A 13,989-nucleotide genomic window follows, 5' to 3' on the forward strand; every position below is an offset into this window, starting at 1 on the left:
GTGAACTTTCCTATAGAAGGCAAAGTACAATGACAGACCACCCAATTTTCTCAGGTTCACTTTCTCTAATTAATTTTTAAATTCAGATCGACAAATTGCTCTTCCATAGATCAGTTTTATAATACTAGTCATAAAAAATTAATAGCGAGTTTAAATTTATCAAAATATTTTATTCCCCCCAGAATCTTGAAAAAAAACCCAAACCTAATGTTTTGCTATTATTTAAATCATGCAGAACTTAAACAAGAATCCAACACAAACTCCAGACTATCAGACAAACAGCACCTTGTTTTCTTCCACCAGCATCCAGCCAACAAAACTGCATCCTACCTCTCTGTTGTGGCAGACCAAAACCAAGCTTTTCAGCTTTTAGACGGTGACAGAAATAGATACTCAGCTGTGCTGACAGAATGCACATTTGCTCACCTGTCCTCCTCCTACAGGCACTTTTCATCTTCCCTTTCCAGCTACAGGAGGAACTGCATATGCTTTCCCATTCAGCTTATGAAAGAAAAAGGTCTTTGCTAGCTCAGCTCATCCTGAACAACGTGCATTAGGAAGCAGTCCTGTGAAGTGGTAACCTCCAGCGTGGGGGAACTGCAGAGTGGAACAACTAGGGCTGCTCTGCTGGAACTGCAGGGCCCCAGACAGATGCCCATCCATTGCCTTAGTGGGGCTTGTGCAACAAAAAAATGCTTCACATAAACATGGGACAACGGAAAACTTGCACTGGCTGAGAAAAGCATAACAACACAGCAGTAGGCAGGAGAAAACAGTGGTGTCTATGAAGTTTATATGAGAAGGTCATTCCCAATGAAAAATTCCTGTTTAGACTGCCAGAAAACAAGAGCTTATCACTGAAGTTAATCACACAGCGAAGCATTAATGCTTTGAGCTTGCCACTGACTTTGCACTTAAATCTGCATCATACTGTTCACAACCAGCAAGTTATGCTGAAAATTTACCTTCAATACATCGACAACCATCTTGCAGCACTCGTGCATACATCTCCACTCTGGACTGAGACAGCAGCTGGTCTCCTGTCAGGTAGGTATTGTGAGATGAAGCAATAAAGTAGTTACAAAGGGGTTGATCCATATCCTGATGCACTTCACAATGCAGTGGATTAAATATATCACAAGCAGGACTGCGCATGAAGTTGGTGAAACCTTTGAACAAAGAGAAACAGTTTTTGCCATGAATGCGGTATATCTTACCAAGTGAATGATTTGCACTCTAACACTTTCCTCTCTTCATTCTTGTCAAGGCTGACTTGCGTCTCCAAAACCACTGAATCACATAGCTGGGATTAATCTTCCTGTACCCCGTTGTTTTCAGTGTATTAACTGCTGTCTGTGGCTTGTCTGATTCTCTGCAAACTGAAGAGGCTGCACAGACTCGGTCCACTGCTGACACACACACAGGTATTTCTTTTTGCAGTCTATGGAAGTTCTGACACCTTTGCAACTAAACCACAAATCATTACTGTTAGAAAAACTGTCTTTTCCTCTTTCTTCTCCTTCTTGAACTGTTATCCACTACACCCTCTTGATTCTTGTTAAAGCATCAGCATAACAGAGAAATTGAGTCAAATACTTCAGCAGCATCAGTCCACATTTCCTGGGACACTGAATTGTGCCTTGGAGGGCAAGTGACCCGCTTAGAGGAATATAGCTGAATAGGTGGAAGGGAGGCAACCTCAGCCTCACGTTCAGCAAGATGCAAAGGATTTGAGATGCACATTGTGTTTCCCTCAGTGGACCCTTGTGATGGTAACAGGTAAGAGCTATCCTATTCTGCTCCACCAAAAGCGTGACATCTTGTAAATAATCAGCAGCAGAAATCCCTCAAATGTTGGGCAGCAGTAGAGCTGTAGGATGTGACACCTGCAAGAGTATAGGTTTGGTATTCTGCAGATCTGCCGGGACTTCATGCTGCTGTTGATGCCCCATGGGTCCCATGACGAAAAGCAATCTTCAGAAGGTAGCAACAGCATGAAGAATGAAACAAAAGAACCCACTCCTACCAAAGTTAAAGATCTGGCAATTTATACAGATCACAGGACAGAAACAGGAGCCAAACTGACATCCTGACTCGGAAGCAAACACTTTTTTTGAGTTTATTGCTGACACACAGGCTCTGTCCCAGTGCTGCTTTTTTGCTGTAGATAAGGACTACTCCCACTGAAGATACCATGTAGACAAGGTAGGAGCCACCCACAGGGCTGCACTGCAGCACAAAGCCGGGGGGGGCCCTGCCAGCCAATTCACTAACCTAGCTAATTTCACTCTAGTTTAGTTTTCTCTATGCTACAAGTTTATGTGAGAACACGGTACTTGGTTTATAACCCTGTAAATCAGATCAGCATCAAACAGAGAAAGTTTTAAAAATACCTCCTTTGAGAATGAGAAATGTAAAATATTTCCAAAGGATAGTACAAACAATACCAACCCTGTAAGCAACTCAAACATAAAAGCAGCAGCAGTAAGATTAAAAGGAACAAACACTTTCAGAAATATTATTTTAAATGTCACAGCTCGTTCATGTTGCTTTCCTTATTTCAGTTTAAGTGCAGTGCCCTGGGTCACACCACAAGCTTGTTTAAGATCTGAGAGGCCATACCCAGGATTTATGTATCATGCAGAGGAAGATTTCCCCTTCCCTCCCTCCCCCCATACCTAAATCACCATGTAAATTATGCTGCTTCATGAAAGCTATCTTCTAGTAAATTAACACAGTACAGCATTTAATCTATTTCATTCTAATTCAGATTTTGATTTGATACTAAGTTGGATTCTGAGTAAGTATAGCATTTACAATTGCTTTAGTGAACAAGGTGAATAAGGTATTAAAACCTAAAGAAAATACAACTACCCATATTTTATTTCACAGAAGCATGAATCAATGGAGCATACAGGAACGATTCCAGATCTAGAGAGACAGAGCAGAATGAAAACTTTCCTTTTATTAATTCAGTTAGAGCAGGCTATAGTATAAAATACATAGTATAGAATGTTTTATGCTTGTGTTTTACAAATACACGCTTAGCAATATATTCATGCAAGCCTAAGGAATTCACACTAGTGCATGATGGCTATGATATATCACTGTATAACGTTAGCTGCTAATTCACCACACCTACTCTCATCTCTCCCATGTCTCTCAAAAATGCACCTACACTACTACTGCTGATCTTCTGTGTAACTTTCTATCACATTCAAATATTATAAGCTACACCAAAATGCTGTTAAAGCTTTTCTATTCCACTACAGTATATCAAAACTGACTTTGAAATCAAAAACTTTACCTTCAATCCCAAGAAAATTTTGCTTCTTGTTTTCTTCTGATACTTCAAACTTCTGTATGATGTCAAGACAATATTCTGGTGTCACATTATTCATCTGCACAAAAATGACAGTGTTGGTACACTTATTTTTAATACCATGTCACCAGCATATCAAGATCTACTTTAGGCTTCTGGGGCAGTTGAAAAACCTTATGATCAAACACTGAGTTCAATCAAATATGAATAGGACAAAGTCCTTTTACAGTGTTTATTAAGATTTTTTTTTATTTTTTTGTCAGTGTTGCACAACCCTCACAGCTCTTACCTTTGAGGAGAAAAACAGGAGTGAGAGGTAGCGGTCACTTAAAATCTGTTTCATGTCAGTTTAAAGATGAAAATTAGCTGTTAAGCACACTTAATATTTGCATTGGGCAATAGTGCTGAAATGAGAACTACCAAGTTACATTCTTTAATATAATCTACTTAGACACGCAAAGAGATTTGGCAGGGCTTGATTTCATTTTAATGTATTTTCCACTTCTGTGGTTTCATTACTTCCAAGAGAGTTCACTGTAATATACAGACTATGAGATAAATAATTAGATTCTGAAATGAAAAACAGCAGTTATTCTGGAAAAAAAAAAAAAAAAAAAAAAAAAGAGAGAGCTTTGTCGTCAGCTTCAACTAACCCACAACTGAAGTCCTGACTGACTAGTGGGGATAGAGTATCACCATGAACCTCTAAAATTTCCTCTAAAATTACAGTAGCAGCTTCCATCATTCATCTCAGCTTTTCTCACCCTCACCCCCTTCAGCTGTAGAGAAGTGAAGTGAAAACTAAGATTGGGTGTATTTTATTTCCTCCACTAATAATATCACAGGATGGCAATGATGACACTAAAACCTTTGGCAGCTTATTTGTACCATTATCCTGTTTACTGCTTGTACTCTGCATCCTTTGCCAAAGTCAGCTCAAAACACCCTGACATTTGGAGCAGTCTGGAAGTAAAGGAACATGCAGTCCCATCTCTTAAAAAGTGTGTCATCTCTGTTAACATGACTGCTTTAGGCAAAGGCAGGAGTGAGGTTAGTCATCCTGCAGATTACACAATATTTATTGTTTAAATCCAAAAATGGTCCCTCTGAACTGTTTTACTAATAGAACTCTCTTTCCGATGGCAAAACCAATTCCATTTACTCTGCTCTGTCTGTAGCCTTTGACGAAGTTGCACTTTCCTTTATTTCCTGTAGCTCAGCCTTCCCAGCATTGGCATTTAGCTATACAGAAGTTTAAAGTAGGTTCTCTCTCTTGATCTGGTCTTCTCTAAGGGCCTGATGCTGCCAAGTGCTGACTTCCTCCTAAAAAATGTGAGTGCCATGGCTCACCATATCTCGTAACACCTAAAAGGCTACAGCCTAAGAATGAAAAATTACCAGAGGAGGGGAAAAACTAGAGATATCAACAATAGAAGCATAGTAACAGAAGGCAAGCAAGTGAGCAGCCTAACTCATATGGTGACTCAAGGAAAAACTCCTTCATCCTTCCCTCTGTTTTTTCTCTTGCACAGGGAAAGCATGGCTCAGCCCATTGCTTTTCCAAACAATTTATTTATATCTCCTAGCTAAGCCAACAATATGAGACACCTGCAGGAATTACACAGGATAACAGGAATGAGAACAATTCAGTTGAGAAAATAACTGATTATCCTAGCTCAAGTAGATGTTGCTGTTTGATTGCAAACACTATTCATAGCAGGCCCTTCTTCAGCACAAGCTGTCTAGAATTAACTTTTTCATTATCCCACATGGCTCCTTGATGGATGAGTGGCAGAGTACTTGTGTGCTCTAGGAATGAAAATGTCTAATCTACTCCAAAGCTGCATCTGCTAGGGAAAAGTCCACTGATTTGTGCTTTTTAACTGTAGCTTGAGAGATGATGAGTTAGCCTACTCATTTAAATTTTTATTCATTAAGTTTTAAAGTATTCCAGTAAAAAGAATATTGAATAGTAATGATCATTATTGATGACTGTATATTTAGATACGTGATTACTTAAGATGGTCAATAGTGCAGCTTCCAAGTTCTCTTGGATACGTGGCTACTTTTTATACTCCTGGTTAAAAGCTTTAATTTTTTTGCAGATATGTTCTTCAAAAAAGTATCAGCCTTTGAGTAACCAATAAGACCTTGGTTTTTAAGTAAATGAACTACCAATTGATTTTCCTAAAATAAGATCCTACAAAACTACAAGACAACATTATCTCTAGTCTTCAGTATAGAAGTATGAGAAAGAAGAGGGAAATCACTTTTGATTTCACCAATCTCACTGGATTCAGGTCAGACAAACCTGTTGCCAAAAATCTAACACCGTCTGAAGCTGCAGCATGATGCAGTGACAAGTAATGGGAGAGCCCTCTTCTGTCAAAGGCCTACAAGCTAAGAATGGGAATCATTCTCATTTCCCTTTCTCATGGGAAAGGAAATAAGAGAGAGGAATGTAAAGTAGAAGAGAAGTTAGAAGGAAAAAAAAAAAGGAAGGAGATGTTAGAAAAGAAGTGCAATGCTAATAACAGGTATTCCTAGACAGGATGCCAACTCACCAGCATGTCAACAGTGTTCTAACAGTTTAGGCTTTAGTTATTCATAGTTAATCATTCTATAAGAAAAATAAAAATATAAGTAATCAAATACATTATTCCAATTTCAGTGCAAGATGTCAATGTAAGATGTCATGACATATTGAGTCACCACATAAACCAGTTATACTGATTATCCTTGTGTGCAACCATGAGAAAGAGAGGAAGGCATAAGCTTCCTTTCCAGTTGAGAGTTTATGTTGCTGCAATAAGGGCTTTTTGTGGAAAGTAGCAAGGACTGATCAGGCATGATGATCTGATATTGTTTTCCTTGTCTAATATTAACAAGCTTTCCAGTCTCTCCTCTTTTTAAAGTCCATGTACCAACACTGATATATTTATAATTTCCTATTGCTTTTGGGATACTGGCTGCTGATATCCTTTAGTACACACTGTTTCAAATCACAGCCTAACATGTACTGATATGCCCTGGCATATACCGTCTCATTATAACCTTTTAAATCTTTTTCCAAGAGCACAGCTATAGTTGTTTCAAAACATTCATTTTCTAAAATTGTGCTTAATCCCCACTTCTTACCACTTTTTGTCATATTTTCACTATTAACCACACCACTAGTTATTCCTGTGATACTGTATAATCAGCATAGACAAGTAACAACAGTAAACTTACTCTCTCAAGCAAGCTTAACTCAAAATACTCTAGCCCATATTGAATAATTAAAGAAAAGCTTTACATAATTATATGTGCATGTGCCGAGGGTGTAATTGTTACAAAATTACTTTCTCTTCACTTCAATTAAAATGAGCAGGGGCATTAATTTTTGCCACCAGTTTCATTTGGGCTGCATACAACAGCAGCCACTTTAGAAGATATTGGTTTGGTGCCAATACAATGGCATAGTATTAACATGACCATCTGGTTCCTCTCATTCAGCAGTATGACAGGGCACATTGTACAATATGCAGCACTTTCCTGGAGCATGCAGAGAACGCTGCTGGAGGCAAGATTTCAGCAGGCTGTCCTTTTTCTCAGGACAGATGAAAACTGTATTGCAAAGTAACTGATCCATGGTAAGGCAGCAGGTGGCAAGCAGGCACATGGGAAACCTCACCCTCAGAAAACCAAAACTAAACATTTCAGGTTTGTAACACCAAAACAGCCTTGTAACTGCATAAAACCATCAGCACAAATGTCAAAGAGGTCTCTGCTGCGACTGAAATAAAAGCACTTGATGTGATACGGATACAGCAGAAAGGAGGAGGGAAGGACAGAGAGCAATCAGACAACAGCTGCAGGCTGGCTGATGCCCAAACACAGGGCAGCATCACTACGGGGCCTCCCAAGACAGAGGCAGAATGAGGCCATTCACTCTACGATGCAGGTCCAGAACAGCCAGCAACTACAAAGCTGCTGCTTAACAGGGACAACTATGGTTGTAGAGCCTATTTCGCCCATGCCCCACTACCCAAAGACAAGTACGAGACAAGCTCTGTCAGTCAAAAGAGCCTGGAGATCCTGCTGTGGAAGCAACCTGTCATTTAGCAGGAGATCAGTTCCTGGGGAGGACCACCTCAGACACTGATGCTGGTTTATTAAGAGAGGGCACTCCCAGGCATGCAGATGTGACTGAACATCCAGGGACATTCCTCCCTCACAGCCACTTGTGCTAAGAGGACTGCAGGACCAGGAGTCATTCCAGGAAAACAGCCTAATTTCTGCTCTTCTGACATTTGAAGCCATATAATTGCAATTTCAATAGCAATGAGCTGAGTTTAACTGCACCTAAGTGGAAATTATCTGATTCGCAAGCTCCAGGCTGAAGGCAACAGGGAGCTTTCCTTAAAAAAAAAAAAAAAAAGGGCAGCTTACCAAGTTAAAAACCCAAACCACTTTTGTTCTATACTCAGACTGCAGAATATTTAAGTCTTGCCAAAAGAGTAGCAGATGGAGCTGGACAGACTGTCCACAGATTTCCAAGCAGCCAGACAAGAACAAAAACAAAATGCTGTTTGGTTGAAAGCACTTGAGAGCTCCATTATGATTTGAACCATTATAAGCTTTTGAAGGCAATCTTGCCTTACCCAAGGACATTGTCATAACGTCTGTGTTCTGAAAACATTAAGGGCTAATTCTGCTCTAATACTGTTAACGCTGAGAAGTGGGAAGACCAGAGGGAAGAGGCAAAGGAAGTGCAAGGTGCTTCTAAACTAGACTGCCGAGACATTCATCTTCAGGAAGTCAAGATTTTACTCTTTTTATTGTTTGTTTTTGGAATAATGTTGAACAGGGTATTTATAGGAAATAGCCCTGGGGGCATTCGGCAGTTTGAGTAGTGTGTAGACAGAGAAGAGGAGGCAGTATGCCAGACTTGACAGTCAACTTGTTTTTTTCTGCTGCATCAGTAGTTTCATAATGTTCCTGTGTACCCACAAAGACAACTCTTCTGCCTCTTTCACACGTTTTTCTTCCTGCTCCAGGTCTCTGAGTGCCCTGTCATACCACAGGCTCTTCAGCTGTTCCTGGGCACTTCAGCATCCCCATGAACATGTCCTCCCTGGAGCACTTCTTTGCTTTCTCATCAGTGTCAAACTTGCTGCTGCTGCTGTCAAGGGTGCTCCACTGAAGGGCACCCAAGTAGAAGGCAGTGGTTAAAAAGGAAACAAAGGAAAAAGCAGTGAGCTCAGAAGACTTAGGGTGTTAGCATAAAGGGAAAAAGATAAAAACATATTGTGCTTTGAAATTGTAATTAGCAGAATTGCCAGGATGACATTGCTTGCAAGAATCTGTGTGTTGAGGCTACCACAGAAAGACCAGTGATGTGACAGTGCTCCATGTTTCAAGGCAGAAGGAAAGAACCAGGGAGTCCTACAGGCCAGGGAATTGCCACAATGACCAACAGGGGGAAATTCAGCAACAAAACCACAGAGACTGTTGATTTTATGCTAGGTATAACTCAGAAAAAGCAGTCATCATAGGCAGGATCCCAGAATGGCACAGGAGATTATCCAAGACAGCAGGCAAAACACAGCATCCATACCCAGGAAGCTCAAGTAGGTTTGGATGTTAGCATTTATTTTTGTGTGGTTGTTTTGGAACAATACTCTGAAAGGACACACAGGGCGAGAAAACAACCCAGGACCAACTGCAGAAGCAAACAGGAGTTCTAGAGATCACAAGGTTCCTTCTGTGCTCCTCAGTGTCCAGCGTACAAGTTCTCTCCATGGGTTCCACAGACAATTTTTGCAGTAATGCAGTCTCTCAAGACAGCTGTGAAAATCTCCACTGGAACCACACATTTGGGAATAGCTAGAGATTTTTTTGTTCAGCAACTTTATTCATAAGCACATTGGGGGAAAAAAATCTCTGATCTTGACGCAACTTTGCCTCTTAAGTGACTCATGCTTCTCTTAATCTTTTAATTTTTTTTTTAATACCTTATCAGTGTGCCTGTTCCTGTAGTGCCCTGAACCTAGAAGTGCAACATTCAGATGGGAAATTTTCTTTGTGCAAGTCCCACACATCTGTGAAGAATGATGCCTGGAAAACAGACCTTCCTGGAAAAAAACTAGGAAACATGGCAGAAGGGGGAAAAAATAAAAAAGGAATAGAATCCAGGACACCTCACCCTCTGCCAGGTTGGTGCAATATCCCATGTTGTATTATATAGTTTTCCTTCTTTTGTCATGCGCTTCTAGCTTTAAAACATATCCCGTATCATCCTAATTTAGGGTATATCTGCCAAGACCTTTACTCATGAAAAGCATCTCCTGGAAATATCAATGCCCCACCCCAACACCAATGAACAACCCAGACAAGCCATGCAAGAGAAAGCCACCATGCTAAGACACAAGATAATCAGCTATAAGAAGCATGAAAGTTACCAGAATGTCATTATAAGCTCACAAATATTAACCATGTTGCCCTACACTTGCCTTTCCTCTACCAGAGTCTGAAGAAGTTCAACCTCTTTCTAGAACCATTTAAAAAAAAACAATAAAGCATTTATATTTCTTTTGTTACATCTGTTCTTTCCATTCTGCCCCAGTGTAATTTTTTCCATAAAATTCTTTCCCTATATTTGAATGTATTTATATGTACATGCATATGGGTGCATAGTATTCCCACACCTTTTGTTCCACCTTTAGAAACTGAGCGAGTTCTTCAACAGTGAGGTGATCCTTCTTGTCACTGTAGCTTAAGAGCAATAAGTAGAGATCTCGACGTAAGGACATCATCTTGTAAAAAACTGAAAATTCTTCAAAATTTAGGGTTCCTTGGTTCTCATCTGTGTCCGCTTCCTAAGAGAAAGACACTCAGGTAAGCATGCTAAACACGGGTGAATTCAGGGAACAAAGCAGAACAGGATTTATGTGCATGAACAGAAATTTTTAAAATTCTAGTCTGCAAGATTCTGTTCTGACTCAAATCCTAGTAGGCTGAAATAACTGCAAAATTATAATACCATCTATTGGATTTTTTGATGAAAAGAGTTACTACACTAAAGCCACAGGTTCCCTATAAAGTCTCAATTTCATCTTTAGTTTTGAATTTGTTTCCCATGTAAAGAGGCTCACCCTGGGCTTTATTCTGATCTGTTACTCTCCTATACGCCCTGCAGTTATCCTGGATTAAAACATAGCAAGGAACTTAATAATTTCACCCCATGGATTCCTCTAACAACAGAGTCTGACATTTTAAAACATTCAGGACAATATCAGAGTCTTAAATTTATGTTATTTCAAACTGCAATACTCTCAGCCCCCTGTCAGCACTCTGTAGGGGGGACAAGTCTGCAGCAGCAATAAGACTCCATACCAAAACATACACCCGATATCCCCAGTCTTGATGGCTGGGTTGTTTTTTTTTATCCTTAGAGGTAGGAAGAGAAGAAAACAGTACTTAACGCATGTTAATACAAGCTTTTTACTGTGAACATCTGCCTAAGAGGATTGCTTTGGATTTTCAAAACAAAGAATATATTCTGGAGAACTGCTGTCAAACATTATGCAGGTCTCCATGAAAAACGAACTTCAGGGAAGCTACAACTCTTGCTAAGTTTGAGTCTGTAAGCAGATAATAGAGACAAAGTGAAATAAATGTTTATAAATGTGCCATTGCTCCCATGAATAATGTCCTTAATTTACAGCTATATATAATGTTTTTCCTCTGTAGTTACAAACCCTCTTGCCATTCCCAAGTCACATTCTGTTAAAAATGATGCTTCCTTCTGTTCAGGTCAGAACACCTTCTGGTCCTTTTAACACTGACTTGGCTTTGAACCTGTTGGCTTGTTTCTGCACTGGTACACTGGTTCTTCTCCAGATGGAAACTATTCTCATCCTGCTATCACTGCTTCCTTCTCAAGAAAGCTCTTCCATTTGGTGCCCAGCCTCACTTCTGTAGAAAAGAAGCTTATCTAATAGCAGATTCAACGAACACATCTCTGGCCTGCTTTGCTTTCCAAGGATCCAGTTTTACTTTCCCTTCACATAAACCACCCCACTTAACTTTGAAGCACCTCTTAGAACAGGAACCAATCTTTATACCAGTGACTCCTAGTACATATATGCAACTGAAGTATCAGCCCCATATTCCCATATACAGGACATGGACTGCTTTGTAATCCTGGCCATGGGTGCTCCCACAGGGCTGTGGGCTGCTCGTGTCGTGTCCAAAACTGTAACACCAAGCCATGCAAACAGCACCACCTGTGCAGATCAAGTGTAAAAACAGTGCAGAGTAGCTAGATGTAGGGGCAAGGATTTGTCCCAGAGTTACATTGCTGTTCCCTTTATCCTTTGTTAAGCCCTGGAAGTCCATAGGACTGCTAGCACAAAGCATTGCTCGTGGAGTAAAGGCCTTCAGGAATGAGCCCTGAATGACTAACAGTAAACAAACCTTCAACATTCCTTTTATAGTCAACCTTAATAACTTTAACCATGCCTGTGAGGTGTAGGATGTTAACTCAGGTATAGGCTGGCAGCAACTGCAGCAAAATAAAAATAAGTAAACCAGTTTATTTTTAACCAGAAGCTGCCTCCGATTATACAAATGCTGATGATGGCTAGAGTGCCCTGCTTCATTACTAGACACTTTTTTAAAGTGTCGACTGAACTACATTTTCTTCTTCCCAGTACATGCTTCACAACTCTCTGCCTCTCCTGCAGCAGTCAATAATATCAGCAAAATCCATGGATCTCAGGGAGCTGCATTTCATTACATCTTGTTAGTGCTATCGTCATCCAAGCTATAAACTCAGTTCACAGGAAGTAAGCCGAGAAGAAAATAATTCCCAGGTATGTAGTGTCAGGTGGGATTTTAAATCATTTTATATCTACTGCGTATCTTAAGTGACATTTCAAATCTGTGGGAACAAGTACAACCTAAATTCACCTCTGCAACACAGCCCCCGCAGTTTCCACACTTCGAGTCTTTGCATTAGAGGTATACCTATGGAGTATAAGTTACTCCCCAGATTTTATGCCAAACAAAACACTTTTGACCATAGAAGATTCTTCAACTTCACCATGTTTTGTAGCTAACCAGTTTTTGGCTATTACTGGTTATGAAGAGTTAAAATTTTATTTTGCTCTTCATTATGTCCTTGGCTTATCTTTCCTACAGTAAACACTAGGGCTGGTGGAAAGTGGTAACTGTTTTCACACAAGTAAAAAATTTATTCTGGTTAAGTAAGAAGAAGTTGTTAGTTTCATAAAGCTAGTTTCTATTAAACAATTTTCCATAAAGGAAATGAAAAAAATATTTCAAAAAAGTAACTTCATTGTCCATCAATGTCAAGATGGAACAATTAATTTCAGAGATGAAAACAATAATGCATCTGAAAAAGTAATATTAATAAATTGTCTTCTATGTGGTTCATGTCATTAAAACAATGTTCTATTGCATCTTTGTCTGCAGAAAGGTAAGACTTGGAAAAGGTCTGTGAGGTGTTGGAAAGGACAGAGTTTTAAGTCGCAACTTGCAGATCTTATCCTGGATCTGTCCAGAAATAGACTGTAACTGGCACTATCTTCCACAACAACGCTGTGCATTAGAGGTCACCAACCTGAAACATCTGCCGGACCTTCCTGCGGGGCAGGTTAACATTTAGTTTATGCATCAGCTGGTGGATCTCTTCAATATTCAGCAGGCCATCTCCATTCTTGTCAGCCTCCTGAAAGGTCTGTTTGACCCAGCTGCAGACATGTCAAGGAAAGGTACAGAGGGTGATCTCCTCACAGAGAAGGGAGGTACAGCAGTTGGGCGTGTAAGGGACAGGACTCCAACTCAGGAGAACAAGGCCCTGCCCCAGCAATTCTGGGCAGGAGCATAATACTGCTTAGCAGAGAAGCTTAATATCTTCCAGGGGGAAGAACTGAATATTATTCAATCCAGCCTTCACAAACATGTCTTTTTCAAGTCAGCATCTCTGGGTAAAACACTTGAATTAAGACTTCCCACCACCTGCATTAGAACTACTGATGTACACCATGAAATAAAAGTCATTACTGGCAAAGATCCGGTGCTATCTACATGGTTCCCCCCATACTGATGCCAAACCAAAGCATTTTTACTACTGTATGCCTTCTGGTACAATTTGGTATTGTACCTCCTACCTGGTGCAACTAAGACTCCTGACCACCACGGAGTTATATCTGAGGGCTACTGGTTTCATGACTTGACTCAAAGGAATCAAGCTCAGTAGCCACGTGTATCAGGGATGATGTTAATCCAGTGCAGAAAGATGGAGTAAGGAAGACTGTGAAATAAGCCCAAGCACATTATTATCAGCCAGTGTTTTACATATGAATCTCATTAAAAATTAACCACTCTTGTTTTCCATGCTTTCTTCAACACTGTCACACAGTTCTTTCATCTGTATATTTCTAACTCTTCCAATCTCTGGACAACTTTTGTCCAACACTTTCTTTCCAATATCTCTGCCTTCACCCAGTGCCACATCTTCCACAGGGCAGCAACAACTCCATAGAATCATAAGTTGCACAGAGGAAGTGGATAGCACTCATACATTGGATGTTTCTCCCCCCATAAGGGAAAAATGGCATCAAATAAAGCTAGCAGCTGTCAAATTCAGAAAACAAGAA

At 40.1% G+C, this 13,989-nt stretch overlaps 1 protein-coding gene across 8 annotated transcripts in view; it reads right to left on the minus strand.

The window, feature by feature from the left end:
• The window catches only part of PLCH1 (phospholipase C eta 1), an 84,186-nt gene that overhangs the window by 27,127 nt on the left and 43,070 nt on the right, over nucleotides 1-13,989 (minus strand). For all 8 annotated transcript variants that reach the window (XM_064457842.1, XM_064457845.1, XM_064457844.1 and 5 more), the window contains 4 exons: nucleotides 12,951-13,080; nucleotides 10,012-10,182; nucleotides 3,308-3,401; nucleotides 966-1,169 (listed from right to left, as the gene is read on the minus strand). In XM_064457842.1, coding sequence (XP_064313912.1) covers nucleotides 966-1,169; nucleotides 3,308-3,401; nucleotides 10,012-10,182; nucleotides 12,951-13,080 — 599 coding nt within the window. The remainder of the gene's footprint in view (nucleotides 1-965; nucleotides 1,170-3,307; nucleotides 3,402-10,011; nucleotides 10,183-12,950; nucleotides 13,081-13,989) is intronic.

Source organism: Phalacrocorax carbo, chromosome 7 (genome assembly GCF_963921805.1).
Source record: "Phalacrocorax carbo chromosome 7, bPhaCar2.1, whole genome shotgun sequence".
Classification (NCBI taxonomy): Eukaryota; Metazoa; Chordata; class Aves; order Suliformes; family Phalacrocoracidae; genus Phalacrocorax; species Phalacrocorax carbo.